The sequence below is a fragment of the Aythya marila genome, assembly GCF_965140915.1.
Source record: "Aythya marila genome assembly, chromosome: 21".
In the NCBI taxonomy this organism is placed as follows: Eukaryota; Metazoa; Chordata; class Aves; order Anseriformes; family Anatidae; genus Aythya; species Aythya marila.
Genome location: NC_139062.1, coordinates 3,504,893 through 3,523,021, shown reverse-complemented (window position 1 = coordinate 3,523,021; position 18,129 = coordinate 3,504,893). Strand labels below are relative to the sequence as shown.

At 54.6% G+C, this 18,129-nt stretch overlaps 1 protein-coding gene across 3 annotated transcripts in view; it reads left to right on the top strand.

Annotated features, from left to right (window-relative positions):
* Positions 1 to 1,782: 1,782 nt before the first annotated feature.
* Positions 1,783 to 18,129, top strand: part of ACAP3 (ArfGAP with coiled-coil, ankyrin repeat and PH domains 3) — a gene marked incomplete at its 5' end in the record, with an annotated part of 62,811 nt that continues 46,464 nt past the window's right edge. For all 3 annotated transcript variants that reach the window (XM_082776981.1, XM_082776979.1, XM_082776980.1), the window contains one exon: positions 1,783 to 1,829. In XM_082776981.1, coding sequence (XP_082633107.1) covers positions 1,783 to 1,829 — 47 coding nt within the window. The remainder of the gene's footprint in view (positions 1,830 to 18,129) is intronic.

The following is an 18,129-nucleotide window of genomic DNA, read 5'->3' as shown; positions in this document are numbered from 1 at the left end:
CCAGGCTCCATTGTAACAAAACTGATGAATCTCAGCTTTGAAGAGGATGGCAATTCCCAATCCCCGAGCCTGTGCGTGCACACAGGGGCAGAAACGTCCACATGCCTTCGTCTGTGCTGGAAGAGCCAGAGAAGAGAAAAAATGAACTGAGTGGACGTTCATGGAACAAGGTAAAGCAGAGGCCACAAGAGGTCACCTTGCCCATGCTGGACCGAGCTGATCGGCCGAGCAGATGCCTTCTGTGCTCCTCAGAGCCCTCCGGTTTGTGTTAAACAATGTCAGACGTTTATTCGCACACCAATACTCCGGACTGGGGCTGGCAAATCAAGCAGGTCTGGGAGCTCAGACAGGAACGAGAGCCTGGCCTAGAGGTGAGTCTTAGCTGCAGTCTGTATGGAAATGGCACTGAGCATCTTCCTTCATCTCGTTTCATCCTGGCGCTGCCCGTGGCTGAGGTAAGGCCTCGATGTGACATTTTGTGACAGATGTGCCTGGCCCCAGTGTTCATTTCACTTCTGGTTTTAGCTCAGGTCCATATTACGCAGAAGGCATTTTCATAAAACACGGGGATTTGCACTCTGGGGACTTCCCAGCCTTAAATTCCTACAAGACTTGCAGTGACTGGTGCAGTTTATGCTGTTCTCTGTGCGGTGCTCGATGGGTGGAGGATCCAAACTAAGCTCATTGTAATTAGTCTCATTTATCCATGCCACATTACATTGCCATGTCCTGCAGCAAATGTCATCTGTTCCCATGGACCCACAAGCCCAGATGTTGCGTGATTACATTGGCTTCGGCAGAGTTGCTGCAGATTTCCTGCATGGCTGATGGCAGCAGCAAATCCACGGTGTGCAGAAAATTAAAAACTAGATTAAGCTGTAACAGGATCGGTGCCAATCCTTTTGACACTGCTGGTACGGGATTGCTGCGTGCATCCTATGCAGGTTGATCTGTTTCTGCAGCACCCACAACGTGGTGGCAAACCCTATGTGCAGCTGGGGAGCTGCACCTCTGGCTGGCTGTTTAGATTTTTAGTAGTTTTCTGCCTATTTGGTCCTTTGGAGATCTCCAGCATCTGTTTGGAGTCCCAAGCTGGGGAAAAAATAAGGAAAGCTTGAAAAAAAATAGGAAGACTTATAGCTTGTATAGTCTTGAGCTGAGAAAACGTTCCCTTTGGTAGCTGATCTTTTAAATAGGGGATTTCTTGAGATTCAGCAGAATGTTTTTGTAAAAAATCAAGATCATTCTGGACAGAAATGATGTTTAAGCACTGAATTAGCACGACTCGGTGGCCAGCGGTAGGACCCGAGGGAGCGGGCGTGCAGCCGCCGCAGGGGAGGCTCGGGCTGGGTGGCAGGCACAGATTTTTCACCCAGAGGGTGGCCCAAGGGGGTGCCCAGGGACACGGGCAAGCCCTGAGCCTGCCAGACTTGACGAAGGGCTCCAATCCTTTTGGGGTTGGGATTTTGGGAAGGCTTTAGCGGGGGGGAAACCAAGCGTTTGGCAGCCGGGCGCTGCGCAACCCCCCTAGAAGCGGGCAACCCCCGCAAGCTGCGCAACCCCCCGGCGGTAGCCAAACCCCTAGGAGGTAGCCAAACCCCCCTGGGGTTGAGCAAACCCCCGGGAGCTTTGCAAAAAAGCCGGGACCGGCTTTTGGAAGAGCTGCCCGGGAGCCCCCCGGCCGGCCCTTCCCGGTGGCGGCGGGGGGGCGGGCGCTGAGCCGCGCCTTGCTGCGCCGCCGCCGGGCGATGCGCTTCCTCCGCTGAGCTCCGAGCAGCCAGGATGACGGTGGAGTTCGAGGAGTGCATCAAGGACTCGCCCCGGTTCCGGTAAGCCCGAGGATTTGGGTTTGGTGGAGAGGGAGAAGGCGGCGTCGCCCTAAAAATGAAATTAAGGAGAGGGGGGGGGACCCCAGCGCTCGGCGCGCCGGGGATGCGGAGCCGCCGCCGGGGCCGCTCCGAGGAGCGGGTTCCTGCCGGGGGACAGCGCTGGGGAGCTCGGCTGGGGGCATCTCCCCCCTGGGAGCACCCAGGGAGCACCCAAGGAGCACCCAGCGAGCAGCCAGCGAGCACCCAAGGAGAGCCCGGGGAGCCGCGGACATTTTCCGAGCGCTCCCAGCCGCAGCTCTCGGAGGGTGGGGGGGTTTTGTAGCGGGTTGGAAGGAGGGATCCGGGCTCTGCCAACACAAAGACCCCAGCCTGGCAGCGCTGCCTTCAAATCGGGTGCTCACAACGATGCCCCCGGCTGGAGAGGAGCCTCCACGGCCTGGGTGCGGATGCCAGGAGCATCCTGGCGAGGTGTCGGGACGGGGCAGGGTGTGCTGCTGCTAGGAAAGGGAGCTGGCAGCTTCCACAGCTGGAGATCTGCTGCTTCCCATCCCCTGCTTGGCTGGGGACAGAAGGGAAGAGACAATAGCCGGCAGAAGCAAGTTGCTTGGACGTGTGGGCAGGGGTAAGAGGTACCAAGGGAGCTCCCCTTCTCCGCAGACCGCGTCTCGTTGCAGCCTCTCCGAACGCTTTTGTTTATTAAGCGGAAGGTTTTGCATTTTCCTCCCGTTTAAAAATAATTTCCTGGAATGCGAGCTCCATACAAAAGGCTGCAGTGGCCTGGTGCCGGGGCGACTCCCAGCAATCGCCCTGCGTGTGGCTGTGTGCAGCTGCAGGTAACGCAAATACCTGGGCAAGTGCCGCCTGTGGGGCGAATTTCCCCCCTGCTATGGGATCTGCAGGGCTGGGAGAAGGGTCCTCCCCGCGTTTTAATTTTAATTGAGTGCTGAGAGCCTGCTCTTGCTTGCTCCAGAGCTGTTTGTGAAGGTGTAAAGGCCAGTGCCGTGGGAGGTGACGGGCTGGTCTTATCTGGCTGTCCTGGGAGCTTTTTCTGGGGAAGAAGTGAGACGCACGGACAGGTATGCAGGAGGTATGAAGCTCCGTCTTTAAACCCGTGCTCGCTCAGCATCAATCAGAATTTTTTCCTTTTTTTTTTTTTTTAAACTGTCATCTTACCCCATTGTGCTGCCGAGCATGTGAACTGCTCGGTGGCATCCTTCCAGCGTGGTGACTTCACTGTCCAGATGTCTGGTTCCACATGGCAGTGACCCTTTTCCCGCTGACGTCAGGATTGATTGAGATGTTTATTTATTTATTTTGCCTTTGGTGCGCGCGCGTGGGCTCGGGGCCAAGTTTCTTAGTATGCAGGCAGCATCATTCTGCTCTGTCTGCTCCATCCGTAAAAACAAGCCAGCCCTCAGAGCGCTGCGCTGGACCTTTATCAAAAGGCAGTTATTTAAGCCCGGAATTATGAACTATTTCCCCAATGGCTAGACACAGTCTGCCTGCTACAGGGAGAACAAGAGATTAGGCTGCAGAAGGAAGCCTGGAGGGTTCAGGAGGGCTGCAGTGTGTGTAGCAGGGGAATTTGTAACCACTACCACTTGAAACAGTGACAAAGTACTGACATTTGCAGGCCTGTAGCAAAACCAAAACCAAAGTACAGCTCTTCAGACTTTCTCAAGGGGTACAGGGTTTAGTCTCCTGCTGTACTTTTCTTCCTCCCAAGTCTTTAATTAGTTCTGTTACAATTATTTGTTGATGTGTCAGGGACAGGCTCTCTTCCCAGTGCAGGGCAGAGATGCTTACTAATGCATCCCTAAAAGCTTACAACTATCAAAACCTAAAATACCATGCAAAATGAGCACCGTATAAAAATGTAGATAGAAATGAGGTGAGAAAAGGTAGCACATTGCCCACCTCCTCAGCAGAGACTGAGACAGCAGCAGGTAAAGTGACCTGTCCCTTGCCAGGGGAAGGCTCTGGGGATGAGGCAACAACTGAAACGGGTTTCCCATCGCGGTCCTCAGCCGGGAGAGTTTGTGTCATGGTTTGCAAGAGCCTCGTTCCCCTCAGTGCTGAGCCCTGGGGATGACCGGGTCATTGTACAGAGGGGAAAGAAAGAAACACCAAACGATTACACAGAATAAACACACTCTGTATCAGGCATCCCATAATAAGGCGACCAAACTAAGTCTACGTTAGCAATCGGATCCAGTCACACATCAAAACACCCAACGCAGCAGTCGCCATGCAGCGATCCAGCCCAGCCTCCTACTTCGCAGGGCCCAGTTGCTGCGAAGGGAACTTTCCTTTTCCACCCTTTTGCTGCGTGCAGGTCTGCAGGCTGGCAGGGAACCTGACGTCTCTTGGGCATCTTGTAGAGACACGTAGATGCTGTTCCAGTAAACAAATGTAAGTACCTTGTAAGACCAGTTCCAGCACATCTGAATGCAACCCGGCCGTGCCGTGGCTTTCATCTCCCCGGAGCCCTCTGGTTAGCAGCAGTAGCCTGGGAAATCTAGGAACCCGTTTCTGCCTGGCTTCAGCCCTCGGGGTGATGCAGCGATGACCCCATTGCTGCCCAGCCCCGTGCTGAGTGGATTTGCTGTGCTACCACGAGCACATTTTGTGAAACGGATGGCCTTGCGCAAGGTCCTGAGCTGTGCCCCCAGCTTTGTCCCCTCCTGGCTCTGAAAAGATGCTCGTGGTACTCGGGGACAGCCGGGGACATCGACGCCGGACCCGGGTGCGAGGAGCACTCGGGAGGACGAGGGTAGGGGAGGAACAAATCGCAGGGGTCAGGCCTGGCTGCAGCGCTCTGCGGGTAGGAAACCCCAAATGTCTCTGTGGTAATTCCCACGGGGGAGGGAAATAAGCGGTTATGTCCTCACCGAGCGCCGCCGGTGCCGTTGCTATTAACCAACACTATTAATTGCTGCAAGGGCAGGGGTTCCAGCGGGCTCTGTGTGCTCTCAGCTGCTGGCATCTTCTCGTGAGGACCTCCTGTGGCTGCCGCGACCCGAGGGGCCAGCCAGCAGCAGCAGCACCCCGTGGGCATCCAGCCAGGCCACCGAGGGACCTCTGCGCCTCTTGGGAGGGACAGAAAACCTGGCAGTGAGGCAGAAGCTCCACCAGAACAGGTCCATGCCCTGGCTGAGGGCACTGCCTGCATGATCTCATGGCTCTCGGTAGGCAGGGGGAAATTCAGGCAAGGAATTCCAGCTCCTTGAAAGGTGCCAGAGGAAAAGAAAGTGAAAGAAAAGCAAGTGCAGTGAGAAAAGGCTTCCTAACTCCCACCAGGGTGTTTCAAACAGAATGGGAAGAATTAAGAGCACTTATTCAAAGTGTTCTTGCTGGCTCTGATAACAGATTGAGTTAGAGGAGCTTAGAGCTGGCGTAACCAGTTTGAAGGCGTCCGTGCTGTGTGAGCATGTGGCAGTGAAGGCCTCTGCAGAAAGATCTTCAGAGCTTGTGTGATTTTCGGCTGGTGTTAATTGCCTCTGCACACCCCTGACATGCAGCTTGATGGCAGCCAGCCTTACTGGTTGAAGTCACCTAAAAGCAAATTGAAATCACACCCAGAGTGGCCACCGAAAGACTTCCTCTGCTTAACTAAACCCAGGTGAGCAAAAAGAGCACAGGCATTGATTTGGACTTGTTTTTTGTTACACAAGGCTCCTTATGTAAGCAAGAGCCCTGCTACCGACTGCAGTTGCAAGAAGATAACGCCCACAGAGAGCTTCTCTTTGAATCGGAGCCTAATGAGTACAATTACCATCAGCGCTGCCTTACATGCACGAGAGAGCAGATACTATCAATCTGTATCCATCATCACTCCTGCCTTTATCTGTTTACTCCATTTCTCACTCTTTGCCATTGCTTTTCTGAAGTCGCAGGGCCTGAAGTACGCGCAGGGAAGAGTCAAGGCAGAGGTGGCAGCGTCGAGTTGCTTCCTCTCGCAGCCGTGAGATGCGCTCCCCGTTTCACCCGTCCGTGTGTCTGGCCAGCCCCCGAGTATCTGTGCCTCAGCCTGGTGCTTTCCACTCGCAGTGAGACTTTGTGGTAGCATATGGGAGCAAAATTCCCTTGATTTGAGGCCCCCTGACATCACAGCTGCCTTGGGAATCCTGAAGTGCTAAGGAAAAGCTGCAGTCCAGCCGGCGTTAGTGCGGGCAGATCTGAAGGTGGTTATTCATTTATTCAGTCATCGCCGGGGAGAATCCCCAGGGAGCGGAGAATTGCCGGGGTGAGAACTCAATTGAGATCTGGGTTGGCGTCCTAAGTGGTATTTCGTGCCAGATTTTTGGCAGGCAGTTTCCTGAGCAGCTTTGACTTGTGAACGGCACGAGCAGAGTATCCCAAAGGGCCGAGGGTCTGAAGCTGGAACCCCACGGCTTCATCCCAACGCCCCAAATCAGCGAGGGAATTTTTTTTTGTGTGGTTGCCAGGATAAAATTGGCAGAAGATAGAAGCTGGGAGCTTGCAGTGGATAGCATTAGAGTCCAAAATGTGGTATCTGAGCCTGCTCTTGGGAGATAGACACACAAATTTCATGGTGTAGCACACAGACGAGGGGAATTTTGGTATTCCATAATTTGGCAAATTGTCTTTATTAGCTTAATGACCCCCGTGGAGCGTGCTTTGCTGTGTGACTGTGCCTAGAGAGGACGTTTGCAAACCGAAATGTTTCTGGTTGTCTGACAGATCAGCGTGGGAGCTGGAAGTTGCTTTCCTTTTCGGTAGCTGTTCCTCTCCGTGTCCTGCTGCCTGGGATGCGCGTGGCTTTGCAGGGGAATGCAAATCACCTCTGCAGTCACTCTTCTGACATTTTTCTCTCTCCCCAGCCCTTCTGCTTGCCGTGAGATAAGTGTGAGGAGCAAGCTCTGAGTGATCCCACGGAAGTTTGGCCGGGTGCGAGCTCTGTCTCTCACATGCTGAGAGTGGCTTTGCCTCCTGGGATGGCCAAAAGCCACCGAGAAAGCCGAGGTCAGAGTTTCCCCAGCTGCTAGCTCTCTGGCTGTAACAAGGAATGTGAGAGGGCTGCAAGTTGGTTGGCAGAGCTTGCTACAGGGGGTCAAAACAAAAGAGCAATCAGCCTGTGGTGGAAGGGGGGAATTAGCCCCAGAGGTAACGCGGCGGAGAGATGCTGATGCCAGCTAATCCGTGCGCTTGGGCCGATCCGTGGGAGAGCCATCCCTTCGTCCTCGCAGAGTGCCACACGTGTCAGGAGCCGAGCTTTGCAGGTCGCCTTGGCACCACGCAGCGCCTCCAGCTTCCAGTCCTGGCCCTCGAAGGACGGCTGCGTGGCTCCTGCTGGAACGAGTGTGAGTGCACAGCCGGCGAGCTGCGGCGCCAAGGGATAGCTCCGCGTCCTTTGCCTCGCACACCGCTGAAGCTGGGGAAGCTGAGAAGGAAGCTGAGGTGTTGGGGTATGTGGTGCACAGCCTGGCTGCCCTCCTGCAGATCCGTGGGGCCGGTGGCACAGCCGGTTTCCCCACCAGCTTGCGTCTTCCTGGAGCCTTTGTAGGACAAGATAGCGTTAATTGCTGCACCTCGAGGTGCCCGAAATTCCCAACCACATCATGACGCGAAGCCTCCTACACTGCCCTGTTCTCCAGGGGCACTGCAAGAGCAGGGACAGGGAGGGAGGAAAGCAAAGCAAGCCCAAGAGCTTTGCAATCCCAAGCTCTTCTGAGCAGGCGGCGGTCTCTTTAAACCCTGCTTTCATAACACTGAAATTTCAGCCACAGCATTAATTTGTTGCAGCAGGAAAGCCAATGCAACCATGAGGTTTTCTGGCTTCCCAGCACTGGCTTTGCTTAAAAAAGCAGACTGCTGCTGGCTTGGGGAGTCCGGGTAGCTGGGATGAAGAAAAGAGCCCTAGAAACAGCCCTGCAGTCCACGTGTGGTTGAATTTTGGGGACAGGTCGTATATCCCTGGAGCCGAGGTGCTGCTTGCTTGCAGCTCTCAGGGCTGTGTGCTGATTTCAGACGTTTGTAGAGATTCTTGGCTGCTGTTCCCCAAGTGCTTGGTGCACGCACAGGTTGCTAGCTCCTCCCGGAATGATCAGGGGGTTCCTGTCTGCTGCAAGGCCTGTTTCAAAACGGGGTGGAGAAAAAGCAGGAAAAAAAAAGAAGACAGAATCAGCTCGGTGCTGACTCCACGCCGTGCAAACTTCTGTGCGGGAAGGAAGAGGAAGCACGAGCTCTGACCTGCAACTGCGGGCTTGGAGGGCGAGGGGGAAGCAGGCACCCTGGCCAGCACAGAAGGTTGGGGTTTTTACCTGCCAGTAGCTCCCTAATTGCTTCTTCCTCTTCTCTGAGGCACTGCCGAGCCTGCTCTGTTAAGATCTTGGAAGCAAGGCCAGGAGTTTGAGCTGCAGCACGCCCTGGGTGTCGGAGCACTGGGCAAATGTGTCTCGGTCCCAGGCCAAGGGGATGGAGGCCATGGCTTCACCACAGCCCCGGGAGGTGGTGTATCTGCCTGGAGGTGAATTGTGTGCACAGCAGCTGCGGTGTGAGCTGCCAGCCCCGCTCCCTGGAGGACCCCAGAGGGCTGGGAGCAGGGCTGGGATGCTGAATAATAATTATTCCTGTGGCCCGGGAGGGTGGAGGCTGATTTCCTGCAGCCTCACCGCGTCCAGGCACAGCTCCCATCGTGGCTGGCCATGGGAAAAGCATCGTGTGTAATGTTCTGCCCCTTGTGCAGGCTGCTGGCAGAGAGGGAAAAGGTGTTCCTGCCTCTGCTCCGGCATCAGAAAGAGGGAAGGGTCTGCTGGAGCCCGTGCTCCTCCAGAGGGCTCAGAAAAGGCTCTTTTTGGGGCTGTTTGTGCCGGGGCTGATCATCCCCGATCGGTTTTGCAATGGCAGCTAGGCGGTGGGGAAACTGGCTCTGCCGCTGGCCCCGTGCGGGTGAGCAGAGCCCAGGCATGCAGGCATCTGCCCCGACAAACCCGGTGAGCCAACGCCAGCACAGGTCGAAGAAGCCGTGAGTAATCTGCACGTGTTGCTGCAGGAGCCGAGCGCTCCTCCGAGCTCCCAAACGAGGAAAATACCAAATTGCCCCAGCTCCGACCTCGTGCCCCGACGCGGTTAGCCAACGCTTAATTTTTTGGGGTGAAATGAGCGATGGGGGGGATGGCGCGGGGGCGAAGCAGCACGTTCGTGGCCTGATGTCAGAGCTCACGGGTGGCCCGCCCCGCAGCGCAGCGCTCGTTCATCCCCTAAAGAAGCACGAAGTGGCGCAGGCTAAACGGATTATCCAATATCGGGGAGGGAGATGACCCCTCCTCTGCGTGCCCGCTCTGCTTCATCACCCGGCAGCAAGGCTTAATGAGCTTCTTGCTCTTCGTTAGGAGGAACGACACAAATGAACACGGCTGTGAGCGCACGCACAGCGTGTCCAGGGGCTGGGTGCATTGCTAGGAGGATGTTTTATGGGGGGGAAACGGAGCTGAATGGCCGCCACGGACGGGCGCTCAGAGCCACGCGGAGCCAAATCTACAGCTTGCAGTCCTTTGTCAGCATCCGAGCAGATGTGGCAGCCTTTATTTAACGCCACGCAGAGGAGACAGACATATGGTTGTGTCTGCTGAATCGCCGAGCGGCGGGCCGAAAATACAGTTCCCTCCGCGTGCAGATCCGACAGATATTTATAGCTCCCCAAAGCACGGCTCCACGGGCACGGGGAGCAGCTGAAGGGGGGCTGTCGGTGCTCCTAAGACAAAGGGAATTATGCGGGTGGACGCCCTCGGGGCTTGCTTTAAGGTCCCTTTATGCCCACGCACGTGAGGGGAATGCCCGCGGAGCATCGCTGCGGCCCTTCTGGGCTCAGGTGGGCTTCCCGCAGCTCCTTGCGGGACGTGGCCGTTCCCTCTCCCTTCCAGCACCCCCGAGACAATGCGGTTCCCACCGCTCGGTTTCTTTGCAGGACGCCACCCTTTTGTCCTCCCCGCTAAACCCAGATTTTGGCAGGAAATGTGGATTTGTCCCCACCCCGCGACCTCGCCCCAGGATGTCGGAAACGGCCGCAGGGACAGCGCTGACACAGCAGAAGGCCCCTTCCCCTTCCCCTTCCCTTTCCCTTTCCCCTTCCCCTTCCCACACCCTTCCCATCTCCCCTCCTTGCGGGGGCTGCAGGCTGCCCTCATTTCGGAGCCTGACGCTGGAAAGGAGAAGGCAACAAGCCGGGTTTGGAGAGCGACACCTGCCTGGAGTGCTCCTGGGGCGTCATGAAACCATGAAAGCAGTCCAGCCAGGAGGAGCTGAGGAGCTGAGACTACAAATGCTGGCTCTTGCTGTCCCACTGACTCACCCACATGCAGAGATAACGCACAAAAAAGCCACGGGACAGCAGCAAAGTCGACGGCACCGAGACACCGGCAGGCTCCAAGCCGATAAATCGTGTCAGGTGGTGGCTGGGAAAGGCTCCTCTCAACCCAAGCTGCTGGAGCCTCTGGGCTCCTCTTTAATCTTCGCTGGTGCTCACCGCGATTATTCCCACTTTAATAGGGCAGCCTGGGAAGGTGACAGTAAAAGAGCAGTTTCTGTCCCACCCAGGGGAGATGGGATTTGGGGAAGTGCCCTTTGAAAAGGTGCCTGGCCTCTCCCCGCGCTTCTGGTGCTCCACATTTCTGCCCTACCTGCAGTGCTGATGGGATGAGACGGGACGTGCAAGGTGAAACCAAGAGGGGTTTGAGGTTTCTAGCTGGATTTCCAGTCCCCACGGAGGGAAAGGATGGAGGATGGGTATCTGGGAGCCCTGCAGGGCTGCCCGCTGTTGTTCTGACCCTTGACTTTGTGCCTCGATCCTTTTTCTGCTGCTGAGCCCTGGACCCTACAATGCCAACTTTGTTCTCCCTTGCCTGGACCACATGATCCAGCACAGAGAACCTATTAATTTTTTGCTCCAAGCAGCATTGGGTCCCCATTTCCTGCCTGGTGGTTCCCTCCACCCCCAACGCTTGTTTTTTTTTTGTGTGGGCTGGGGAATTTCCTCCCTTATCTCCGGGGCATGGCCCAAGACGGCATCGGGTGCGCAGCAGGACGATGAGATCCTCCCTGCAAGGATGATTTGTTAGCTGAAACCCCATGGACGTGGGATTGCCCACGGGGAGCTGATAAGCAATCTGCAGCTGGTAAAAGTCCTGCCATCGGGAAAGATTTGGAGGGTGCCAGCAGCACCCAGCTCTCCGGGGCGAAGCAAGGGGCGAGGACCCTCCCTCGGTGCCCCCAGCAATTCTGCTGCCAGCCAGGGCGAGACCTCTGGTGCCTTTGGCAGGCAGCAGCACAGGAAAAGCCTTTCAGGCAGGGACAAAGGGAGCGGAGGGGTTGGGGAGCTCCATGGAGAGCCAAGGCCCTGGGGAGGGGGAGAGAAAAGGAACAAGGAGCGGGCAGTGCTGGGGGAGGGCGGGATGCCGTACGCAGTCGTGCTGCAATTCCCATGTTGGCACTGCAAAAGCTTAACCCATGCGCTCGGAAATGGTTCCTGGTGAGCATTACAAGGCGCTGCTGCTCTGAAGTCACTCAGCGAGCTGAGTCGAAGCGTGAGGACAGAAACCATCCCTCATGGGGAAGTGCAAACGCCCGACCTGACGATTTCTTGAGGGTGGCCGACGCTTGGTCATCACCATGCCTGGCCCTGGGCGTGCATCTCACTCGGGTCCTGCTCCTGGAGCTTGCCAGATGGAAGAACTAGCCCCAGAGGCTCCAATAAGGCGAGTTACCTCGCTTGTTCCCTGCTCTTGACAAACAGCTGGCCAGCTCAGCACAAAGCAGGAGCCACAAATGGGTGCTGAGGAGAAGCCTGCACGCTTTTTCTGGGTGATGTTCCAGGAACTGAAGTGCACCGTGTGCTGCTCACAGGGGCCTGGAGAGCGCTGGCCTGCAGGAGGGCAGCTGTCCGTGCCGATGGCAGTGCAGGGAGTTGTCTCTCTTCCTCTACTTTTCCTAAAGTGCATTAGAGACCGGGTGCTATGATCTACTGCACACTGAAGAAGAAGAATATTCACCAGTTTTGCAGCTGACAGCTTCTGCAAAGCAAATATTCGGAACAGAAAGGTAGGGATCCTTCCGTCTGGCAGCCAGAAGCATTGCTGGCTGTCAGCAGAAATGGTGCTGAGCTCTCATCAGCACGAAGAACAAAGCTGCAAAACAGAGAGCCTCAGGTAACTGCCACAGAGCAGCTTCCACCTTTGGAGTCTTCCATGGCTGGGGTATTTCTCCTTGCATTCATGCCTGGTGAGAGCTCCTCGGTGACTAATTAAGAAGGAGGGAGGATGCTGCAGAGAGAGTGGGCACTAAAAATGACCTGGGGCTCTGCTTGGCTGCCTCCTACGTGGCCTCTGCCATCCCTGGGATGAGCGCCTGTCCTGCTGGCTGGGAACTGGCCGGGGAGTGCTCAGTGCTGTGAAAATGAGCAGAATTTTGTAGCATGAGCTCAAGGTGGTGTCGATGCCTCTTGGAGTTGGCAAGTTGTGCGACAGAAAGTGCCAGGTCCGAGCTGGAAGGAATTTTTGTGCTTGTTTTAGTAAGAGGGGATGAGGGGAAGGTGCTTACCTGTCCCTGCAGCCACACGGCTTCCTTTGTGACCGACCAGGCTCAGGACGGAGGTGTCCGATAACAAACCAGGTTAGCTGAGAACCCCCTGTGCCTGTAGGGTGGTGGCTTTTATTTATATATATATTTTTTTGATTTACTGTCAGCCTGTGGAGCCCCGGAGAAGTAGCTGTTCCCCGGGGGTTTTACCAGAGGTTGAGCAGACATCTGCGGGCTGCTAGCGGGATCGGAAGGAGATGCTGGGCCATTTCAGGGCTGCTTCCCTTTGGTTTCAGCATTTCAGAAGCCGCCCGAGCGCTGTGGGCAGAGGTAGGAAACGGGCTGCTGCAACGGCAGCCAGCATTTCCCCCCCAGGGGAGGGAACGACGAGTGGTGAGCAGAAAACTGCCGCCTGCACCGCGCTTCCTCTCTGCTTCATGTGCGAGTTCTCATCTGCACATCAGGCAGGGCTGGACGGGGAAAAGCCAGATGCTGGAGCAAGAGAGCCAGATGCTCAAGGTGCTGCCGTCTCCTCCAACCCTTGGCTGCGGGTTACAAAAGGGAAGGAAGCTGAGGGGGAAACCTATTATCATGAGATACATTACATAAGGAGTGCATTAAAGGAGCTAAGGGGAGATTTCGTCCTTAAGCCATTAAATCCCAGAGTAATTTAGGTTGGAAGAGACCTTTGGAGGTCATCTAATCTGATGCCCTTCTCAGAGCAGGTCCGATAGATCGCGTTGCTTAGTGCCTCGGTTCTCCAGGAGCTCAGACCAGCTGCCAGGAAGCAGTTATTCAATGAATGGAGAAGTACTCAATAAACTTAGGTACGTTCCTAAATACTAAGAGGCATTTTGGTCCTTTGAATGTGAAGGAGAAGCAGTGCTGGAAGAAGCCTGTCCTTGTGTATACGTAGCAGAGTGCATTAAAGCCACATCTGTCATTGTCTGGCTCTCGAAGACAGACAGTGCCAGTTTTTGCTAAACATTACTGCACTAATTTCGCGTTTGCGGAGCACCGTGCAACCAAAATATGAAGTCTTATTCATCTGGCTTCAAAACTCTGTCTAAACATACACCTCCAGCCGCTCCGCGGAAGGATAAGAGCCATAAACTGACATTTAGCATGGTTCAGATGAAGAATGGGGTGCTTTGCTGGTCGTGCAAAACATGTACAAAACATGATGAGCATGATTGCCAAAGCTAGAGCTCAGCTAAGTGGCACTGAACCCATGAGGAGACGTACTGGAAACTGCTTGAAGGGACTGGGTATCCACGTCTAGCCTCCTTGAAAAGACACCAAAATAAAGCACGGAATACCAGGAAAACATCTTACATAAATGTAAACCGAAGGAGGGCTTTGACGACAGAGGGTTGGCAGCAGAAGTGCAGGAAAACGACGCCTTCATCCTTTTTTCTTGCATGTTGGCATGTCAAAGGCAAGCAACAGAACATACTGGTGGGTTCAGTGCACTCAAGAGCATCAAACACATCCCCAGCCACCACCAAATGCCCAAGCTGGGAAGTAATTAAGGTACAAATTCCCCTTTGATTTCCCCGCTTACCAGGCAGGGCAAACCTTCCACGGTCGGGGAGTGAACCAAATCTCAAAATGTTCGTGACAAATTCCCCCCCGAGCTCCAAAGCAGAAGAGAAGCGTCACGCTCGCCTGAGATGACACAGCACTCTTCATATCAACGCCAAGATTTTCAGGGAATACCAGATGAGTCAGAAATGAAATCGTCCCCAGATCAAAGGGAACGTCATCAGCGAATATCCGATCGTTTTTCTACCTGTGCCTAATGCCAGCGACTAACTGAGGACTGACGGCTTTGTCCCGTTAAAGCCATCCCATTCCCCACACGAGAATGAAGCCATGCTCTGCTGCAGTTGCCCTGAACATAGCAAAGCGTAAAGGGTCGTGACCGAGCTCGTTTAACTGTACATCACCATCTTCACCACATCTTTTTTTTTTTCTTTGCAGGAGGTTTGTAGCGAGAAAACTGCAGGGTAGGCTGCACAAAAAAAAAAAGTTTAGACTAACGGGAAAAGCTTTAAGTGAGGGCTCAGCTCTGGCTCTCTGCTGTGTTTATTTGCAAGTAATATTTATGTTCGCCAGCAGGCAAAATCGGGAATTTGGGATGCTGTGACTGTGTGGTTTTCAAGTGTAGGACCGAAAAATGCTTACAGTGAGCTGTTGTTGTCCGTGCTCCCCATCTGACTCCGATGGGAACTGCCTGCCCCGACATCCCCCCTGCCAGGCAGTGCTTTGTGCTCACATCCCAGTGAAAACCAAATGTGAGCAAGCTGTTCTTCACGTCTTAATGCATATTTTAATTGTTTATCTCTCGGAGGTTCTTGTAGCATTCGAAAGCTGGGCTGAGACCACCTCGGGCTGCTCTTCTCCGCAGGCTGGTGGCACGTGCTGGCTGCAGGAGCTGGCTCTTAGCAGAGGGTACAACAAACCCCACCGTGCAGCAAGGAGCTCGGAGCCGAGTCAGCTTCTTGCAGCTCTCCAGCAGAAAGGAGCTGGAGCTGGTGGATTTGATGACAAGTTCAAGGGTTGGAGCAGATGTCGAGCCCAAAAAGGCAAAGAATTTTTTCAGTGGAGCCTTTGGGTAAACCAAGTGAGAGTAAAGCAAGGAGGAGAGGGACGAGGAGCCTGCATCTCGTAAGCATTTCAGTTTCACTTACAGCAGCACAGCTTCTGCTGCCCTACCTCTGTTTTTTAGGGCAGGAAACTCTCTCCTGCTCCTGGGATCAAAGGGCATTGCCCTGGCCTTCCACATCTGCATCATGCTTCGAGCCATCTGCAGAGAGATTTTACTCAAGATTAGAAATACAGCTTATTCCATTATCCCGGAACAAAAATAGGAGACTCAACCCGCTAAAAACAGCCCTTCTCTTGCCATTTTCTCCATTAAGCAATTGGTACAGTTTATCCCGAAGACAGATGTGTTTGAACGCTGAACAAAATCCCCTCCACGCTCCTCAGTTCACACGAGTGACAGCAAACGAATTGCTATTTACAAAACATAACGCGAGCCTCGGATAAGGTAATAAAAGCAATTCAGTTCGTTTAAAACGACTTAAATGTGAGTGCCTTGCATAATCTGTTTTTACCCAGGTTTTCTCTCACTTGTTCAAGGCACTGCTTAAACCTCAGCCTGAGCCAGCAATTTCCAGAGGGAGATCTGCGGGGCTGCAGGAAATAAACCCCTCTGGTTCGCCAAAGAGGGAAGCAAGAGGAAGAACACAGCTAGCGTGTGGCAGGAGCTGGTGATCCGAGAGCAAAACAGCTGCAGGCTGCACCGAAGTGGCTACAGGAACAGGTAGCAGCCAGCACTGCACAAATGGATCAGACCCGAGCGTGGAATTAGCATCCCACCTGGTCCCATCGCGGAGCCGGGGACGCGTCCCAGGCAATTTGCTTCCCGTGACCTGGCTGCGCACCAGGTCGCTCAGCGAGGATGCAGAGCTGTAGCAGGCTCTTTGCAAAGCTAAACCGAGCCAACCACAGTTTCCTGTGTCATCCAAAGTCCCACAACAAGCCAGCAAAGGACACCGAGGCTGCATTGTTTCGCTGTGCTTAACAGGGGTGGTTTTTGTTGTTTTGTTTTTTTTTATTGTTTCACTGCCAGGAGAAGTCTCTGCTTGCCCTGAGGGGCAGGCAGCAGCGCTGTGGTCCTGCTCCCAGCAGAGCTGGGCTTCTTGGAGGCCAACAGCCATCGTGCTCGTGTCCCTGAAGGTCGCAGTGGCTTTGCACGGTCTTTCTGGAGCACCCCAGACTGCAAACACCGACAGCTAAAGCAAGTTGTGCCTCCCAGACCCAGTGCTACCCGCTCACTGCCTCCAAACCCCGGCTCTTCTCAGCCTTTTGTCCCAGCCCATGGCTCCCCTTCAGGGTGACGCTTGGCAGGGTTTAGCCCTCTCCTGGTAAGAGGTTTTTAGTTCTTATTCTGCAATTACAGGAGAAGCAACGGAGGGGTTGGAAAGCAACGGAGGATATAAATACAGACAAATGGATGTATTCCTTGAAGGAGGGGAAGAACTTCAGGTGCCCTGACCCTCAGTTTCCCCTCGAACCCATACCTTGGAGCAGCTGAGGTGGAGACGTGGGGTAGTGCTGGCTTTGGGGCCGCTTTGACAGGTTCCCTGCTCCCTTTCCCCAGCCCCTCGGCCCATCCTAGTGTCTGGCCTTTTGCGAGTCCTCCCTGGCTGTTATGCTTTTCGTCTGATTTACGGCTTCCTGTGGGCTCGGAGGAATGCGAGGCAGGAGCGGCGTTCTGCCCTGTCACTCCTGAGCAGAAAGGGAAACGCAGATCAGCAGCAGCAGGTCTTGGGTTTCGTGGAGCTTTTCGTGGTCTGTGCAAGAGCACAGCCCCGGGTCTGTGCCATCAAACCCAACGAGCAGCCATCCCTTTCTCCGTGCAGAGGATTTTTTATTTTAGATGGTCTGAATGTGCAGAAACCCGCTGCGAAATAGAGCGAAGGCCACAGCGAAGACTTGGCCAGCGAGCAGCACCAACCTGCCCTTCTGCTGCAAACAAAGCAGTCATGGCACAAAGGGAGCCTCCGAAATGCAAAGATAAAGGGCACAGAAACCGGGATAGCGCCTGTTATTGCTGCACATCCTCCAGGAACACGTGGTGTTTTCGTAGCGCCCTTGGCTCGTCCCGGTGTCTGAGGTGGAGGCCAAAGCCCTGGTGGAGCATTAGGTGGTGAGGTGAGATGGTTTGGGGCACGAAGTGCTGAATTAGAGCCCCTTTGGTTTGGGGTCGGATGGAAGGGTGAATGGAGCAGCGTTTGGGTCGGTTGGTGTGTCACAGTCACCGGGTTCGACGAGGTTTCTGTCGGTTGTTTTGCAGCTCAGCCCTGCGTGATCTCAGGGATTGAGAATCCAGGGCTGTGGCTTGGCCTTGACTCAGCCTCAAATGAAAGCCAGGCACTCCTCCCCACGTGAACCCTGGCTCCTGGGCCTGCCTCTGGCCGGGACAGCTCATCCAGGACCCCACAATCTCACCGTGATGTGCCCTCATCTGTCAGACCCGTTGGGCCTTTCGAGGCAGCGTGGGGAACACTTCCAAGGGGATCTTTGCAGGCTCCCCCACGAGCTGTGCGTAGGTCAGGCTCTCTGAACACAGCCTGCCTGCTCTCAGAGGCCGCAGACCCATCATTTCTCCACCCGTTTCCTTCTTACAGGCCCAAATCCAGACGTGGTAGGTGCAAGGTAGGCAGGGAATTTGGTTCTTCCCAGCGTTGCCTGAATCATTTTGACACCCTGCGTGTGCAAGCTCCTTGCTGGGACCATGATGTACCAGCTTGAGAACTTCTGGCTTCCTTCCCAAATTTCGGGGCAAGACATATTACTTCCAGCTTGCTTCCGTTCATCACCTTTTATTTTTTTACAGAGATTTGGAAGTATCCGGCAGGCAGTGCAGAGTGCTGAGGGATCGGGAGGATTCATTCTGCTGTTGGTTTGGGCACCGTGCTTTTGCTTTGACTTCCTTGGGTCACGTTCCTGCTCCCGTGCCTCGGTTTCCTTCCCTTGCTCTTTACCTGCCTCGCCTATTAAAACTCACTGCAGGTACGAGGGGCTCTTTTCTATGGCATTGTATAACCTCAGATGTGTAGGGGTTTCTGTATGCCTGCAGAATGCAGGTGCTGCTGCAAGGAATGCCAACCAGAGTGTCCTTCTCTTCCCCTGCTTTGCAGAGGGTGTGGCATCCGCGTGTGTTTTGCAAGCATTAAGGAGTAGCCAAAAT